The sequence below is a fragment of the Oncorhynchus clarkii genome, chromosome 2, assembly GCF_045791955.1.
Source record: "Oncorhynchus clarkii lewisi isolate Uvic-CL-2024 chromosome 2, UVic_Ocla_1.0, whole genome shotgun sequence".
Classification (NCBI taxonomy): domain Eukaryota; kingdom Metazoa; phylum Chordata; class Actinopteri; order Salmoniformes; family Salmonidae; genus Oncorhynchus; species Oncorhynchus clarkii.
Window position 1 is genome coordinate 57,388,969 of NC_092148.1, and position 19,313 is coordinate 57,408,281.

The 19,313-nt window shown below is 43.2% G+C and overlaps 1 protein-coding gene across 2 annotated transcripts in view; it reads right to left on the reverse strand.

Moving 5' to 3' along the window:
• LOC139370445 (low density lipoprotein receptor-related protein 5) overlaps positions 1–19,313 on the reverse strand; it is a 51,320-nt gene that overhangs the window by 19,008 nt on the left and 12,999 nt on the right. For both annotated transcript variants that reach the window (XM_071109932.1, XM_071109923.1), the window contains exons 5-8: positions 16,890–17,086; positions 15,917–16,048; positions 13,063–13,459; positions 12,619–12,790 (exon numbers count right to left, since the gene is read on the reverse strand). In XM_071109932.1, coding sequence (XP_070966033.1) covers positions 12,619–12,790; positions 13,063–13,459; positions 15,917–16,048; positions 16,890–17,086 — 898 coding nt within the window. The remainder of the gene's footprint in view (positions 1–12,618; positions 12,791–13,062; positions 13,460–15,916; positions 16,049–16,889; positions 17,087–19,313) is intronic.

Below are 19,313 nucleotides of genomic sequence, written 5' to 3' on the forward strand. Positions count from 1 at the left end.
ATACTCCAACACACACACCCAGACAGAGCAACATAACCAGATAGGGTCTAGCTTTAGCTGAACTCTTGATCCATGGAACTCCATCTTCTCCTGATCCCTGCAACTCCCCAGGAAATATGGGGAGCTGGTGTCTGGAGAGGATCACGGACAATAAATCTCACCCACCAGTCTATAAACATTGAAGTATTCTCCAACCAGGCCTGCCAACAGTAGGTCCAGTTAAGCCAAAACATAATTACATTTACATGGCGGAACGGCTTTCACACGCAAAGACAATCCTGCTGATCCAGTAAAACGCACGACTTGGGTAACAAGAGCTTGGGGCTCATTTAGGCTGTTCATTCACAACTGTTAACCTCTTGAAGCTAGGGGGCACTATTTTTATGTTTGGACAAATAATGTTCCCAAAGTAAACGGCCTATTTCTCATGACCAGATGCTAGAATATGCATATAATTGACAGATTAGGATAGAACACTAAAGTTTCCAAAACTGTAACAATATTGTCTGTGAGTATAACAGAAGTGATATTGCAGGCGAAAGCCTGAGGATAATCCAATCAGGAAGTGCCTCTTATTTTGAAATCTGTGTTCCTATGCGTGCCTGTCCTTCATTTAAAGGGGTATCAACCAGATTAATTTTTCTGTGGCTTCCCTAAGGTGTCAGTCTTTAGACAGTTTCAGGCTTTTATTTTGAAAAATGAGCATGAAGGATCACATTGCATAAGTGGAGAGGTGGAGCTCTCAGAGTGAGTTTGTGCGCAATTGAGTAAACCGGCCATTGTTCCTCCCGCTGTTATGGAAAAAGCTACACACTCGGTTGATATATTATCGAATATATATTTTAAAAACTACCTGAGGAATGATTATAAAAAACATTTGACATGTTTCTGTGGACATTATGAAAACTATTTGGAATTTCCGTCTGCGTTGTCGTGACCGCTCTTTCCTGTGGATTTCTGAACATAACAAAACGTCAGCATTTGGGTATAAAAATAATCTTTATGGAACAAAAGGAACATTTGCTGTGTAACTGGGTGTCTCGTGAGTGAAAACATCCTAAGATCAAAGGTAAATGGTTAATTTGATTGCTTTTCTGATTTGTGACCAAGCTTCCTGATGCTAAGTGTACATAATGCTATGCTAGGCTATCGATAAGCAATCCAAGCGTTTGTGTAAGTTCTCTGTGTAAAGCATAATTTCAAAATCTGAGACAGGGTGATTAACAAAAAGGCTAAGATGCGTTTCAAAATATTGCACTTGTGATTTCATGAATATGAATATTTTCTAGTAATATTATTTGACTGTTGCGCTATGCTATTCAGTGGTTGCAGACGGAAATTATCCCGCTACAGGGATTGGTAGCGTCAAGAAGTTAAAGCAAAGACTAGTGTAAACAGTATACAAAAACATTGCCTTTATTTACTACGTCAGTCAATCGTTGAGCCAACCTGCACACACACACACACACACACACACACACACACGATGCAAAAGTGATGGGGGAAAAAAAATTAACAAATCAACCCGCCAAGCACCATATTCAAGGACAATGTAAACAAAAATGTACAGTGCCTTAAGTATTCACACCTGGACTTTTTCCACATTGTGTGTTAATGCCTGCATTTAAAATGTATGAAATATATATATTTTTTATGTCACTGTCCTACACACAATACCTCATGTCAAAGTGGAATTATGTTTTTAGAAATGTTTACAAATTAATGAAACCTGAACAGCAGAAATGTCTGGAGTCAAAAGTATTTAAACCCTTTGTTATGGCAAGCCTAAATAAGTTTAGGAATAAAAATGTGCTTAACGAGTCATAATAAGTTGCATGGGCTCATTCTGTGCAATAATAGTGTTGAACATGATTTTTGAATGACTACCTCATCTCTGTACCCCACACATACAGATAATTGTATGGTCCCTTAGTCGAGCAGTGAATTTCAAACAGAATCAAACAAAGACCAGGGAGGTTTTCCAATAACTCAAAGGGAACATATTGGTAGATGGGTAAAAATAAAATAAGACATTGAATATCCTTTTGAGCAAGGGGAAGTTATTAATTACACTCTGGATGATGTATCAATACACCCAGTCACTACAAAGATACATGCGTCCATCCTAACGCCGTTGCCAGAGAGGAAGGAAACCACTCAGGGATTTCACCATGATGCCAATGGTGACAAACAGTTTAATGACTGAAATAAGAGAAAACTGAGGATGGATCAAGAGTTACTCCACAATACCAACCTAATTGACAAGAGTGAAAAGGAAGCCTGTACTGAATAAAAAAAACAATCCAAAACACACATCCTGTTTACAAATGAGGCACTAAAGTAATACTGCAAAAAAATGTGGCAAAGCAATTCACTTTGTCTTGAATACATAGTATTGATTTGCCCCAAAACATAAGAGTACCACTCTCCATATTTTCAAGCACAGTGGTGGCTGCATGTTCATGTTATGGGTATTCTTGTAATCGTTAAGGACTGGGGAGTTTTTCAGGATGAAAAATAAAACCGAATAGAGCTAAGCACAGGCAAAGCCCTAGAGGCAGGACAATAACTTAAAACAAGACCAAATCTACATGAGTTGCTTACCAAGAAGACAGTGAATGTTCGAGTAGCAGAGTTAGTTTTGACTTAAATCTGCTTAAAATCTATGGCAAGACTTAAACGGTTGTCTAGCAATGATCAACAACCTATGACAGAGTTTGAAGAAAAATATATATATATATATAAATAAATGGGCAAATATTGTATGCAAAGCTCACTCACCCAGAAGCACTCACAGCTGTAATCACTGCCTAAGTTGGTTCTAACATGTATTGACTCAGGGATGTGAATACTTACATAAAACACTATTTCATTCAATACATTTGCGAAAATGTATAAAAACAAGTTTTCACTTTGTCATTTGGGGGCATTGTGTGTAGATGTTTGAGAGGAAAAAAAAACTAATCCATTTTGAATTCAGGCTGTAACAAAATGTGGAATAAGTCCAGGGGTATGAATACTTCCTGAAGGCACTGTAAATGTAGCTAGGAACTATAACAGGTGCTTCCGGTCTTCTCAACTGGGTTTAGAAAGGACGGTCTGAACAGGTTGGCTGTCCCAGCGATGTCTTTGAACGCCACGCAGGCCTATTTGCCTGTAAATTCCAACACAATGTGGTCTTTGGGATACATATGGGATGCATTGCGAACAGACAAGTCGACAGCTGCTGGCAACTCCTCACCGCAACACTGCTATGGAGAAGAGTGATAGACACAGCACAATCATGTTAATAAGCCACAAACATGGCCAGAACAGGAGCAGAGGAGCTCGCAGGCCCCCTGCCTGCTGACAGATGTGGGACAGCAGTGCACATCCCTCAGGAAATGAGACATTGTCGTGCAGCGCAGCGCTGGAGCTGGGACTAAGGCTGCTTCTCTGGCTGAATATTACTAGACCAGGCAGTCTCAGTGCTGGAGCTAGGGAGGAGAGCCAGACAGCACTCTGTAAAGGTTATTGTTAACCTTTGAAGACGCCGATCTCATCCTCCCCTCTAGCAGGGCTGTAAACGTCAAAAAGAAACAGACTTTCTTGTTGATTCAAGACTCTCCAATTCATCTTTCCCTTTCCTTTGTTATTTCCAAAGGTGCGCTGCCACGAGCCATCAAGAAGATGAGCGGTTACCGGCGAAGTCTCCTGGAAAATTGCAAGACACCTAAACACTTAGGCTAATAGTTCTCTTCCCGGCAAAACATTTGATTAACTTAATGTATTGGAGAACCTGGAGTTTAATAGGTCTAACACCGCTGTTTACCATCAGCCTGAGCAGACATCTTTAAAACAACTAACATTGTTGAAGGCAAAAAGCGACACTTGCCACTAATGAGTCTTCGACGCCTAGATGTGTTTTCGAATACAGCTTTGCCCATGATGTACGGCCCAAGTGAGTGAAAAGTTGGACGGCAGAGTACTGGCCGATGGGGGTGGAAAATATTACGAAACTCAGGTGTCTTTTATTCCCCTCAAATGTGTATCCTTCCTCAGAGCTTGGCACATCAAAAGTTTAAGACCTCACTGTAGAAGTCAACAGCAACAAACGGCTGTTACCAGGCAAGTAACTGATTGGCTAAGTGAGATATAAAACGTAGCAGTGGAAACAAACCAGCCAACAAGGCCAGCACAACAAGCTTGTACAAAGAATTACACTGGACACCTCTGAAAATGAGATGCATGTCATCATCCCCCTTTATAAAACACAGTAAACGTGTGGATAACCTGTAAGAAGAGCAGAGCATTCAGCAGACTTCATTCCAGAAAATTGTGACCGAATGAAAGCACAGAAATGGCAATGACGGCAGATAAACTCCCATTCCGCTATGGATTCAACTTATTTCCTACAATTTGAGTTGTGACTCGAGGTGGTTTGATCTTACTGACTGTGAAGTTGGTTGGACAAGGATTAAGAGAGCGAGTCTGTGTGATTCAACTCAGCTGTTAAGACTGATGGGCCACAAGGCTGTGTGTGCGGGGTTGTCTGTTGAGTGGCTGAGTGCTCTATGGCTTACTCTGCTGCTGCCCCCCCCCCCACCGTCCTCCATGTGAAGAGGCTTGAACGGGTCACTTATACTGAGACTAAAGCTGTCATTAGCATGGCCAATGTTTTAGAGAGGGGCCCCTTGTTGGAAAATCCTCTGCAAATCAAGTTTCACGGCTCAAGACGGCAACAATGTGGCGAGGGCATCTGAGCGACGCTTCGGGGGAACATTAAAGAAAACATTATTGATCCCTTTCAGACGAGGGGTTTCAGCCAGCATCCATCAGCACCAGGGCCTTCAGCTGGTCAGACTCAGATCTCAGGCCTAAATAAAGACTTTCTTTCACAGCAAGGCTTTTCATTGTGGTGGTGAAAACAGCCCTGGTTGCCACTACCTTGGCTGTAATGTACCGAAAAAACTAAAGTAATCAGATGCACGTAAGGCTATTCATTGTTGTTTGTGCTCTCTCTACTTTTTATAGAAATAATAGACCACTTCACATAATGATTTATTTGACAAACAGGCAATTCAGCATTTATTTTGTTCATTTTGCCCAAGTTATTTTAATGAGATTCATGGCTCAGCAGTAAGCCATAGACCAAAAAAATAAAGTTATTTTCACACATGGGTTCAAAGTTGCCTCGACTCTTTTCTCACCAACACATAGATGGGTATTGGGTACAGCTGCTGAGATCACAGGAGGTCTTTAAAGTTCAGTTCTGAGAACCAACACCCAGTTCCCGAGAAGCTCATATTTTTCATTCCGCTCATATTTTTCTGGTAGAAATTCGATCACCATACCATTTACTTTCCTCTACCTCACAAAATGTACCATATGGAACCACACTCTACACACAAGGCAATGAAGAGTGACTAAACGCTCCACGGAAGGAGAATCTGCATAATTGAACAACAAAGCATGAGTTTCTGTATAGAGGACTAGCACATCAGTCAAATGAGTTATCCTCAGGATCTCACCAGTTATTGGGTGAACGAGGGGGTGCGGCAACATCAGAGGATTTCACAGGGGGGGGTGGGGGCGAGGTTGCAGGGGGAGTCAGATTCCTCAAAGAGGCTAAAACACATGGCGAGAGACTGAAATAAAAGACCACAATTCCTTTACTGTTTAAGGAAAAACCTTCCAATCCGAGTGCCAATAACTTAGCCTTCTTTCAGACGTGCGGGTCCCGAGATGAAAGAGGACCTTCTTGGACTGTATTCAAAACAGAGCTTTCAACAGCACATTTAAAAGGAGGAGGCAGTGGACTCAGATCAACATTTCAAACTCCACTGTATCTCAGCAAAAGGCCTACTTGGTAGCCCGTCAGTAATGAAAAGCTTCTTCAAAAATATTAAGAAAACTTTGTCCCTACTATTTTGTCTTAATAAATACTCTGATAATAATTAATCTAATAGTATTGCAACTTCACTTCAGAACACTGATATGGACAAAGGAAAACAAAGGACTAATTTACTTAATTGAAAGTGCCGGACTTACTCGATTTGCTCAACAAGCAAGCAATGGAAAATGCCATCTAAAAATATTTCTCTCATTTTGAATGAATGTGAAAAGGTACCTCTGGAGATGGCTTAGGGGACTTTCAAACCAGAACTCTTAAAACACCAGAGTAAAAGTGGTATAATAGCATTAAACATCCCCGGAAACATCTGATAATATAAATTGAGTTAGATCCACACTAGGGATGGGAGTTTGAAATAATTTTGCTATTCGAATAGTATCAGTCATCTTTGGTCGGATATTCGAAATACATGTGTTTTTTTTAAACATACGGTTTTAACCAGAGCACTGCTGTGCGATTGGGAGGCTGGCACTATTGCTGCAGGTGCTGAGGTCATATGGGGCAGAGTGTGTAGCAAGCAGCGGATACAGTCACGGCTAGCTAACTTGAGGCGGCCACAAAGTTATTCATCATCTCATATATCCTACCTGTTGGTTGCTCGTTGTAGCCGACCTCTTTATTTCGCTAACTTCATTCCATTCAATCTTGCATTGCGTTAGCGAACTCGAGCCTGTTTGCCACTTTGATTGGCCAACATAAACAGGCTACATATGTGAAGGCGAGTGGTTAGATACTGGTCTTTAATGGGGCACACCGTACATGGCATAAAATCTACACTGCTCAAAAAAATAAAGGGAACACTTAAACACAATGTAACTAACTCCAAGTCAATCACACTTCTGTGAAATCAAACTGTCCACTTAGGAAGCAACACTGATTGACAATACATTTCACATACTGTTGTGCAAATGGAATAGACAACAGGTGGAACTTATAGGCAATTAGCAAGACACCCCCAATAAAGGAGTGGTTCTGCAGGTGGGGACCACAGACCACTTCTCAGTTCCTATGCTTCCTGGCTGATGTTTTGGTCCCTTTTGAATGCTGGTGGTGCTTTCACTCTAGTGGTAGCATGAGACGGAGTCTACAACCCACACAAGTGGCTCAGGTAGTGCAGCTCATCCAGGATGGCACATCAATGCGAGCTGTGGCAAGAAGGTTTGCTGTGTCTGTCAGGGTAGTGTCCAGAGCATGGAGGCGCTACCAGGAGACAGGCCAGTACATCAGGAGACATGGAGGCCATAGGAGGCCAATTCTTTGGGGGGCCGCACAGTCCTCCATGTGCTCGCCAGAGGTAGCCTGACTGCCATTAGGTACCGAGATGAGATCCTCAGACCCCTTGTGAGACCATATGCTGGTGCGTTTGGCCCTGGGTTCCTCCTAATGCAAGACAATGCTAGACCTCATGTGGCTGGAGTGTGTCAGTAGTTCCTGCAAGAGGAAAGCATTAATGCTATGGACTGGCCCGCCCGTTCCCCAGACCTGAATCCATTTGAGCACATCTGGGACATCATGTCTCGCTCCATCCAGACTGCACCACAGACTGTCCAGGAGTTGGCGGATGCTTTAGTCCAGGTCTGGGAGGAGATCCCTCAGGAGACCATCCGCCACCTCATCAGGAGCATGCCCAGGCGTTGTAGGGAGGTCATACAGGCACGTGCAGGCCACACACACACACTACTGAGCCTCATTTTGACTTGTTTTAAGGACATTACATCAAAGTTGGATAAGCCTGTAGTGTGGTTTTCCACTTTAATTTTGTGTGTGACTCCAAATCCAGACCTCCATGGGTTGATAAATCTGATTTTCATTGATCATGTGTGATTGTTGTCAGCACATTCAACTGTAAATGTAAAGAAAAAAGTATTTAATAAGAATATTTCATTCATTCAGATCTAGGATGTGTTATTTTAGTGTTCCCTTTATTTTTTTGAGCAGTGTATATATTGAAAAGTGTTTCATTAAATTAAAAATTTGAAATGTCGTATCTGTGTATGTAACAATGTCACACGGATATTTTAATTTTCAAAAATTATTTCCAGTGTTAATGAGATGTTTTTTCCCCCTTGCAAAGAATGAATACTCACAAGTATTCAAATAATAACGTCAATTCATATATTCAAATAACAGCGCACATCCCTAAGCCACACATGCATAATAGCTATATGCAAAGTGTGAAGATGACAAACATTTAGGGAAGTGAAGAGCTATCCCCACACACTGAAAAATTTCTTCGGACCCAAAAGGCATTTCACAACGCAATAGAAAATAAAGAAAATTCAGACAGGCCCAGTCACCAGCACAGAAAGTGAGTGTGTGTGTGTGTGGGGGGGGGCGCTGGGAGGAGGGCTAAAAAGCCTCCAGACCTCTATTTATAACCATTCAGCCAGTGAACTGACGCATTCCAAATGCCAGAAGGCACTTTTCAAAAACATTTAATTCAAGACCTAATGCTGTTGTCATCTAAAAAAGAAAAAAAGGTAGGCAGTAGCAACTAAATGCACCCTTCTTTAAGGAAAAGATGGTCTCGGAATTTCAAACAGCCATTACAAAAACACAAGGGGGCCCTCAAAACAAAAACGCTTAATTATGTTCAAAAACTTTAATGAGAAATGACTGATGTCTGAGCAGCGCCGGGATTTCTCCCCATTAGCACTTCAAGCAGTTCTGTCCCCTTCAGCAGCTAAGTGGGTCCGTGGAAGAATGGCCGGGGCCTCCATTAGGTGAAGCTGAAGAACCCTTGTGAAAAGAGCAGAACAGAACACACTTGTCAGCTGCTGGGAGCCTCTGGAAGCAGGGCTGCCACCAAAGTGGGCATCTGGTGCAGGAGTGGGGGCTGCTGAGAAGGACTCTACAAGGGCTGGCCCGCCACCATTCTATGCACCCATTGTAAGGTCCAGGGCAAGGGTCACAGCAGAAAACACGGGCTAGGGGCTTCCCTTGTCAGTCAGCACATTGGTCAGGCGTGCTGTGCTGTGAGAAGAGGCAGTGCTGCCCAACCCCCTCTTTGAATCGCTCCACTACCCTTGTTCGGTTTCTCCTCCATCTGCTCTACACAGACAGAGAGAGTCAGGCAAGGAACTCTGGGCTGCTGGGTCCAGACTCCAGAGCAAATAAACAACTCTTCACCAGCCACAAAGTTAGGGAATGTACGATTTCTGGAAACACTATTGTATGATGCCAATAGCAATTTTTTTTTTCACCTAAATTATCCGGTAATCACTAAAAGTATTCATCTGGAAATAAACCCAGCATATGATTCCCAGAACTGGTCACTCCCCACTCTCAAGACCTGCACACACAGATGGATTCAACATTTTGGACATCTCCATCTGACAAAGGGCTCTTTCTACTTCTCAGTGTGTCCTGAATCCTTTGCTGTGGGGCTCGAGAGACGACGCAGTCACTCTTTCAGGAAAGCTTCGCCCCACGGCTCTGAGTTGACAACGGATTCAGACAGGAGAGAACATTTCTTCACTGTGCCCCTGGACAAAACCCAAGGCTCGCTGGAACCTGGTGCCAGCCAAAGCCCCAGCGAGGGACAGATGCCTGGTTTAAGGCGAAGGGAAAGGGGAGACAGGGACATTACATGTTGACACGTCTGTGGCCTCTCATGGAGCTCAATATCTTAGTGGGAGCTCCCTATTCCCTGCTCATTCATCCCAGCCTGCATGCCCGACTCCGTTAATGATAATCAACACTTTGGCCACAAACAAGCCAGCTTCAGAGCATTCTAGCTAGGCAGGTAAAAATGATTTACAGTTTAACCAAGAGTTTTGGAGTGGATTTGTAAATGGATAGTCTTCCCCCTGCCTCCCCCCTAAGGGTACTTTATGCTTTCTGAGACTGAACAATGCCCCTGCAGGGTGCCAGGCAACAGAGGCGAGCTAAAAAAGTGGTTAGGAAACTTCCCAGGGCTGATGAGGCCAGTCAGACAAACTGCTCCTAAACAAACAGAAACCCAAGTGAGTTCACTAACCACGGGTAAAGGCATAGTTATGATGAGCAGGGGAATATTCAACCAACAGGAGACATACACAGTCACAGGGAAAGAGAAGAGAAAGAGTGAGAAGGGAGAAGAAAACAAAACTAATTCCCACCAAGCGCTGTGTTAAAGCTCATCTGGGAGGTGGCTCCAACTCTTCCTGTGTTTACATATTATATGGAGCATGTGACTGGAGAAATATGGCCACCGTGGTATTCAACACCCTGGGACCTGTGCATGCAGGTAGACGATAAATCATAAAATACAGTCAGACCTTGAAGACACACATACACAGCTCTTCCTCTAAAGATATGATCACCCGCAAGCTAACAAAGGAGCAGCCTAGCACAGTTTCTAGCCTCAAAATAATTCAGTCTTTCACATGTAAAATGACCCCCCCCCCCCCCACTCCCCAATAAAATAACACAATATTGAGCAATATAAAGAGTGGGAAATTGGGTAATATCAGGGTTTCAAAAAAATTGGCTTTGGACAGAGGCAAGCAGAAAATAAGTACAGGATAAAGTCCTAGCTGTTATTTTTTGGATTCTAATACTGCAGTGTGTCTGACAGGAAATCTAGAGTTGCTTGTCCAGGTATTATAACAGCTCTGACATTCCCCTGTAGCTCACACAGGATCAACAGTCAGATTAGGGCTGTAACAGTCATGGAATATTAGATTACGGTAATTGGCCAGCCAAATGACCGCGTTAACCGCAATCATTTTTTAAAACCCATTTTCTCCTCCCCGCCACTTCTGACTGCATGTGCTGCCATAGAAATGAAAAAGACGTGCGTCCCCATTCAAGTCAATGGTGGCATAATGGGTGGACTGATGGCCGTTGCAAGTGTACCCATAGGAGCAAGGCAAGAAGTAAAATACTGTATGTGCTAAAATATGCGCCGTGGTTTGTTGATTCAACTGACATAACAAAAACTATACATTCCATTGCATGAGCCACATCAGTTAACTTCTTAGGGCCGAAATCCCGTTAACGGTATCGATATGACAACAGCCAGTGAAAGTGCAAGGGCGCCAAATTCGAAACAGAAATCTCATAACTAAAAGTCCTCAAAACATTCAAGTATCTTATATCATTTTAAAGGTAATCTTGTTAATCCCACCAGTGTTCGATTTCAAATAGGCTTTACAGCGAAAGCACCAAACAATTATGTTAGGTCAGAGCCAAGCCATAGAAAAACAGCAATTTTTCCAGCCAAAGAGAGGAGTCCCAAAAAGCAGAAATATCAAATTAATCACTAACCTTTGATGATCTTCATCAGATGACACTCATAGAACTTCATGTTACACAATACATGTATTTATATACAAAATCTCAGTATACATTGGCGCGGTACATTCAGTAGTTCCAAAAACATCCGGTGATTTTGCAGAGAGCCACATCAATTTACAGAAATACTCATTATAAATGTTGATAAAAGTAGTGTTATGCATGGAACTTTAGATACACTTCTCCTTAATGCAACCGCTGTGTCAGATTTCAAAAAAGCTTTACGGAAAAACAAACCATGTAATAATCTGAGTACAGTGCTCAGAGAACAAATATATCCGCCATGTTGGAGTCAACAGAAATCAGAAATAACATAAATTACACTTACCTTTGATGATCTTCATCAGAATGCACTCCCAGGAATCCCAGTTCCACAATAAATGTTTAATTTGTTCGATAATGTCCATCATTTATGTCCAAATAGCTACTTTTGTTAGCGCGTTTGGTAAACAAATCAAAACTCACGACAAAATGTCAAAAAGTTCCGTTACAGTCCGTAGAAACTTGTCAAACAATGTATGGAATCAATCTTTAGGATGCTAACATAAATCTTGAATATTCCACACGGAGAATTTCTTTATCTTCAGAAAAACAAAGGAACGGGAGCTAACTCATGTGAAATGCGCGTGATCAGCGCGTGACTGCTGGCAGACCTCCGACTCATTCCCCTCAAATTCAGCCCCTCTTCATAGTACAAGCATCAAACAAGTTTCTAAAGACGGTTGACATCTAGTGGAAGCCTTAGGAAGTGCAACATGACCAATATCCCACTGTAACTTCAATAGGGGCTGAGTTGAAAATCAACCAACCTCAGATTTCCCACTTCCTGGTTGGATTTTTTACTCAGGTTTTTGCCTGGCATATGAGTTCTGTTATACTCACAGACATCCTTCAAACAATTTTAGAAACTTCATTGTGTTTTCTATCCAAATATACTAATAATATGCATATATTAGCAACTGGGACTGAGGAGCAGGCAGTTTACTCTGGGCACCTTATTCATCCAAGCTACTCAATACTGCCACCCAGCCATAAGAAGTTAACAATTTGAATGATCATTTTACATTAACATGGAAATGATTGTCACAATGACATGTACATTTGAAATCTTAAAAAATAAATAAAATAAAAACAGTTTTGGCGGTTATTTTATTTCCATGACAGGTCTTCATCCATAACATGGTTATAGGGTAATGGTGCCAGCCATAGGTCAGATATATTCTCAGGTTTGGGCTGCCTCTCCACATCCAAGAATGTGCTCCTGAAGCACTTCTCAACATCCACAGGCAACACAAACACACCAGACCTCAAATGAGGGGAATGAGAACACAATTCCCGAGGGAGACGTCGACTCAACTACTTCCACAATCAACAGCAGCAAACCATGATGGGAATATTGTAGTTGCTCCATAGACAACTATTTGGTAAGTAAGAAGCACCAAACTTACCTCAATTTTGTCCGTCTTGGCATCGCCCCAGTACAGCTTTCCTGCTTCATAGTCGATGGCTAAACCGTTTGGCCAACCCAGCGAGGTATTGAGCAGCACGATACGCTCAGTTCCATCCAGGTTAGCTCGCTCTATCTTGGGCTTCTCCCCCCAGTCTGTCCAGTACATGTAACTGTGGAGAGAGACGGGAACAAAATTCAAACTCAACTAGAAGCACAAGCATTTCACTACACTCGCATTAACATCTGCTAACCATGTGTATGTGACTAATAACATTTGATTTATAGTGTAACTTGAAGTGAAATCATTCAACAGGTGTTTTGTAGAATACATATGGAATGAAGGAGGAATATATAATTTTTGTTGTTGCTGAAATGAGTTAACTTGATTGCTGTGATCAAGTAAGAAAACAAATACCTAAATCTATAAAACACACACACATACCCATTGACAGGGTCCAGCACAATGGCCCTTGGTTCATCCAAGTTCTCTGAGATCAGAATACGCCGGGAGGTTCCGTTCAACCTGGTAACCTCAATACGGTCAGTGCCAGTATCTGTCCAGTACAGGTTCCGGGCCACCCAGTCCACCGCGATGCCATCTGGGTGGTTGATCTCCGTGGTGACCAGGGTTTGGGCCTCGGTGCCGTCGATACGGGAGCGGCGGATGGCTTTGACCTCGTCATCAGTCCAGTACACGTATCCATCCACAGGGTCGTAGTCAATGGCGATGGCATGGCGGATGTCATCCACCTGAAGGACGATGTCGGTGAAGTCTGGGAGGTCCAGAGAGATCCTCCTCAGGTCAGTCCTCCGGGCCAGCAGCAGAACCTGCTCTGCACCTGGGGAGGTAGAAGTGGACATTAGTGGGGAGAGAGCATGCCAGTCAACTGGCATGTGACATAACAGAGCTCATTGGAGACCTATCTGGAGGTCCTACAAAGCCATACCTGACAAACATAAATTAATATGTTTTAGTAAAGACGAACCTTCAGAGGACAATTTATAGTTGTAACTTAATTCTTGTATTCTATTTGTTTACTCGGTTTTTAGTTGATGAATAGGCAATTTGTTCACTTTAATCCAAACAAAAAGTGAGAACAGGCTTTAGATTAGATTGAAACAAATCCAAAAGACTAAATTATGCTTTTTAAATATCAGCCTATCAAAAAAACAGTTGTGTATACATGTTTTCCTGAGGGGACACCTAGCTGCCACGGAGCCTGGTTTAAATAGAAGCTGCATTTGCTCACTAGAGCCACACTCTGCAGAGGCAATTAGGTCCAACTTTTTCCTTGCCTAATCTCACGTTTTAGCCATGTACGCTCCAGTGCTCCCAAGACCAGCTGCAGCCTACCGACGCCCAATCAGAAGAGGGCATCAATCAAGGGTGACACCAATCAGTAATGACAGTGAAAAAAAACGTCTCTTCGTTTTCCATCAAGGAGAGAACGCCACGCCTTTGATTTAAATTCACTCCTCGGTCTGCTTCACATTTGACAAAGTGACAAGACTTCCCCTAAAACCACAAACGCCCTCAATTTAGCCACCCAAGCTAAACAAATGAGGAGCGTGGACACTAGCTCTCTTTAATCTTCACACAGCCACCCCCGTCCTGCTGCTTTCCCCCTAATCGGAGCTGATACAATGGGGTATTGTTTTACATTCTGTTTAGTTGTCAACACTGCTGGAGGTTGTCTTAATCCTATAGTCATTCTGAATACATCCATGTTCTATCAGGCCTGGATAACTAACCCCCCCCCACACACACACACACACTATGGTTTTACTTACTTCTCTGGAATGAAGGCTAGAAGAATACAACTCATTGTTCCCTGGCCTGGGAATACACCGCCTCAATTTCAAATAGAGGATCTGCTGCATCCCTGGCCTGGGAGAGGAGTCTTTGAGGCAAAGAACAGGACTGGTGCACAGACAATGGTGTTTTCTGTCCACCAGAGAGAGGGGTGAGAACCAGGACGGCCAGGACTGAACTCGGATTTCAGAATCAGCACTGACCTTGGCTTGACGTCGAACTGTTTCATTCCAACAAGGAGGTATCCCAGGTCAAAACAGCCTCCAGCAACTAAACAAGCAAAGGGCTGTCACTCCTCAAACAAGGGTTGATCCCAAGAAATCCCCCAGAATTTTTTTTTCTTCCCCTCTAGACAAGTATTTGTCACCTTTATGAGGGTTATGGGTGGGGTGGGTCTCTCCTTAGTCATGGGCAGGCAGGGGGAAATATCAGGCCCTCCAGAGAGAGAGACCAGAGGGAATGTAAACACCCTGGGGCAAGTCAAACAAACAGGTTTCATTTTGCAGGATGGGCCCGGGCTGTGTCCACTAAACACACAAACGGCACAGTGACCTGATTAGGCCTGGCTTCCTACGTAATTGCTCTCTGCCCAGAAGTAAGGCGAGGAGATTGGAGTGGCAAGGGAAATGACCGCAGCAGCAACACAACGCATAAACAGGGGAGGTCCAACCTTCCTGAATTTCAGTCAGTCACATCTGTGGCCTTTGGTAAACTCTGGAAAGTAGGGAATGTGGGGAGAGGAGGGGGTGGAGTAGTAGGCTTCTAGGCTAAATGTAGCTGTCTGTATGTCTGTGGCAATAGAAATTAAGAGCAAACGGCAGGGTAAATTGTGCATTAAAGAGCTCGCCGTGTGTAGCAGCCATCTGTCAGAGATTAGGCCCTTTTAATGGCTCTCTCGTTAGGCATTTTGATGTTTTGGTTGAGGAACAGGATGCCAATACACCCAATAAAATTATCTTAATTGAATAATATAATTGTATTACAAAAATGGAAAATCTAACATTTTAACTGAATTTGATGCTTAATTACTGTACACGTCGTTATGAAATGAAAAATAGAGCTTGGCATATTTCCTAATCGGTTTAAAGAAATTGGGACAATATGACTTTTGGTTTGTGTGATTAAGGGCATCGCTTGCAGTTGAATAGGCCTAACTCAAGAGTGCATAAATAAAATAACCTCAGGAATGTCAATAATGTCCCGTACACCAGATAGGAATGTCTCATGTAAAACCGCGACACATCTACAGTAGCATTTGGAGGACGTCATCACTGAGGGGGAATTGTGTGGAATTGATTCTCAAAATGGCACCCTATCCCCTCTAAAGTGCCCTACTTTTGACCAGAGCCCAAAATCAGTGCACCATATAGGGAATAGTGTGCCATTTGAGATACACCCATTGTGTAGTCTTTTCAAAAAGGGGGCTCGCTACTGAGAAACCCATACCAGCTGAGGGTAGTGGCCACAGCGCCTAGTCTCTTACCTGGGCGGCAGGTCTTCCCATCCTCCTTGAGCTTGACTCCAGTGGGGCAGGCACAGCTGTAGAAAGGCTGCATGGGGGACAGCAGGCACAGGTGGGAGCAGCCTCCGTTGTCCACACTGCAGGGAGTTTGGACTGAGGGAGCAAAGAGCAAAGTCAGTAGAGATAACACTGAAAGTCAGTGAAACTGTCCCTAAAACTGAAAGCCACACTGCGAGCGTCTTCCGTCGAGAGAACCATTCTGACAACATAACAATTGATGAAAAACTTGAAAACAGAAAAAACATTTTTCAAACTAAACCAACTGTGATATTTTTGTTCCACAATAAAAAAGGTCGCTGCTCGGACAATAGCTGTGCCACAAAGTTTGATGTCCTGTGGCGTGATTTTCCCTGTCTATTGGGTCACGCTCTGCCAATCTCAGCAGGGCACTACAGCGCTACAAAGCCCAAGCGGCTGGCACAGTGGACCAGCAAACACCAACCCTCCCCTTTCTCACAGCACTAACGGAGGATTACAACCAGGCCACAGTCAAAGGCCAAATTGCTCAAACTCCTCTCACAAAGTCTAAGCCAACTCATTTTTGGATTGGATTTATGGCGGCTTGATATACAGGTTAGGGGATTTATTGGTGAATGTTTATCTAAATGTCCTACCTCCTAAATAGCAATGTCGTCCTCTCTAAAGTGTCTTATCTAAGCCTCCTACCTTTATATCACCTGCCCTCCCCAAACTCCTTGCGAGACGCAACCCACCATAATGGTGGCGTTCGTCATCATTCACTCCCCAAAAACAGATGGGAATCATAACGCAGACAATCTGTTATGTTGTGCTCTCTAACATTCATTATGAGTACCATGGAGATATTCAAGAAACACATTGCAGGCTGTTACACATGCAGACTGAACTGAAGAGGCACTACAGACTGTCTGTCTGGACCCAGCACTACTTACTGTCTGGACCCAGCACTACTTACTGTCTGGCTGTCTATCTGGACCCAGCACTTGGATGTCCATGGGGGAGTAGATTCCACTGAGGATCTCCCTCCTCTTGTCTCCAGTGTGTTTGTTGCAGGCGTGGATGGAGCGGGTCTGCCAGTCTGTCCAGTACAGAGTCTCCTCTGACAGGGTGAGGGCAAACGGGTGGGTGAGGGTGCCCTCCACCACAGTCTCCCTGTGAATTCAAAACATCATTTATGGATCAGCACACCTTTTTAACCATCAGTACCTATCCATGCTTAGACGGTATATTTGTAAAGAGTAAAATTGGAAAGCAATGAAGAGGAGTATCAGTTGAGATGTTGAGTTGTGCGTCTCAGTCGTTCTACAAGTGTGAATGTCATGACACCAAACAGCAGTAAATGGCAAAAACTAGGGCCTTCACAAAACCAGCAATACTTCTTCCTTGGCAAAAACTAGGGCCTTCACAAAACCAGCAATACTTCTTCCTTGGCAAAAACTAGGGCCTTCACAAAACCAGCAATACTTCTTCCTTGGCAAAAACTAGGGCCTTCACAAAACCAGCAATACTTCTTCCTTGGCAAAAACTAGGGCCTTCACAAAACCAGCAATACTTCTTCCTTGGCAAAAACTAGGGCCTTCACAAAACCAGCAATACTTCTTCCATGGCAAAAATGAACCCGAAGCAGAAACCTGCTGCATGTAAAATAGTGTGCTATTGCTTGGAAAATAAACTGACACTGGATGACAATGTTTGTTTCCAATATTAGAGCCGTTTTCTTAAAGAAGTTCAGTGTTTTGTTTTCTTGTTACGATACTAACGAGTATTGCGAAACAGGTATCGTCCTGGCCATAGCAAAAACCCAGACTGTCTGAGTAGCAATCAATTCATACCAAAATAAACAAGTGGCAGTGGAAATGAGTTAACAACAAGCGAGAGCCCCCTGGTTGGGATTTCAGTCAGACCCTAAAGAGGATGCGTTGGAACACGTAGTGACGTCATGGAACAGTTCAGGAGCCGCACCAAGCCCTTTCCAAGGGAAAATTTAACAAATCAGCCTGACAGACTTTAATGCAGCATCTGGTAAACTATTTAACAGGGGAACGGTAGCCACGGCCCTGTACTAACGGTCCTGATTCAGTGGGGAAGTCAGTCAGCGCAGTAGTCTATCAAAGCCAGAGCAGCACAGAGCACCGAGCGCAACCTCATCCAGTAGGGCGCCCCTTCGCACCGCCAGACGACATACAGTCAGGCCAACAGCCAGTCAGCTCTGTGAGGACATAAATAAAATGCAGGATCAAAGCGTGGCATGCCATTGCACAAGTGTTAAGAATCCCGATACAGAAAGCAGAATTCTGTTGAGGCCCTCATCAATCACCAGACTGTGGAGGGTTGGCTGGTAGGTACATGGATGACCTTTTCAGAGGGGTAGGGTCGAGGAGGGCGACAACATGTTTTCTCCAAAACGTTAATAGCGTGTGAAGAACGAGGGGTTGGGAGAGAATAATAATATATAATTACAGATTTCACAGCTATTTCGCATTCGACGTACTTGGAAGTTGGAACGTGTGCATGTTTGAAGCCGCCGTTGAAAACATACTACAAACTGCTCCATTAATCAGACGTGTCAAGAATGTGTTGCACATGAAAGGCAAAAACGTCTCGCTTTTAGAGGTAAATGCTAACAGAAACTACTTCTGGGGTGAAGTTGACTTTCCTCTGTAAGAGTGCTTACGATAATTCAGAGTACCATTACTGGAGGCATGCAATTAGATTACAGTTGGCAAAAAACAGTTCCACCATGGTGTATCTTATCCTCAAGTTCTACATTACAACTTCATTTCAAATTGACATAACACACTGTGCAATCTGGTCCTGAGGGAGTTAAACAAACGAGGGTATTGCAACTGCATTGATCTTGAGAAAACCGGCTTCCACTCTCCACCCTGAAGAAAGCAGTCTTCACACGAGAGAAGGGCTCTCTTTAGGGCTGGGCAATATGGCCAAAATGTTAGCACAATATTTTTCACATTTGACCGTATTTAGAATTTTTGAATAATAAAAATACTAAATATGCTTTGATTAGTTCATGACCCTAGGGTGGCAACGCATAAATTATACATGATTTCAAAAATGGGGCTTTCGCCAATCTAATTGTTTTAGTGTTCAATTTTCTGCATTTCCGTTATCATTTCCACACTGCCACATGATATGGGCAAAAAATACATAGGCTTCGTTAATAGGTGAACTGTTGGAACCTTGGAAATATGATTATTAGCGCTGAGCGATTGACCAACATGTAATTTTTTGTTATTAAACACCTAATTGACCAAAGTTGGTTCAATTACATGAATTACATTTAGCTTGTTTTTTTGGTGAGCCCAAGGCGCCGTCTCTCTAGAATTAAATCAAATCATTCACGAGAGAAATCATGTCAAGA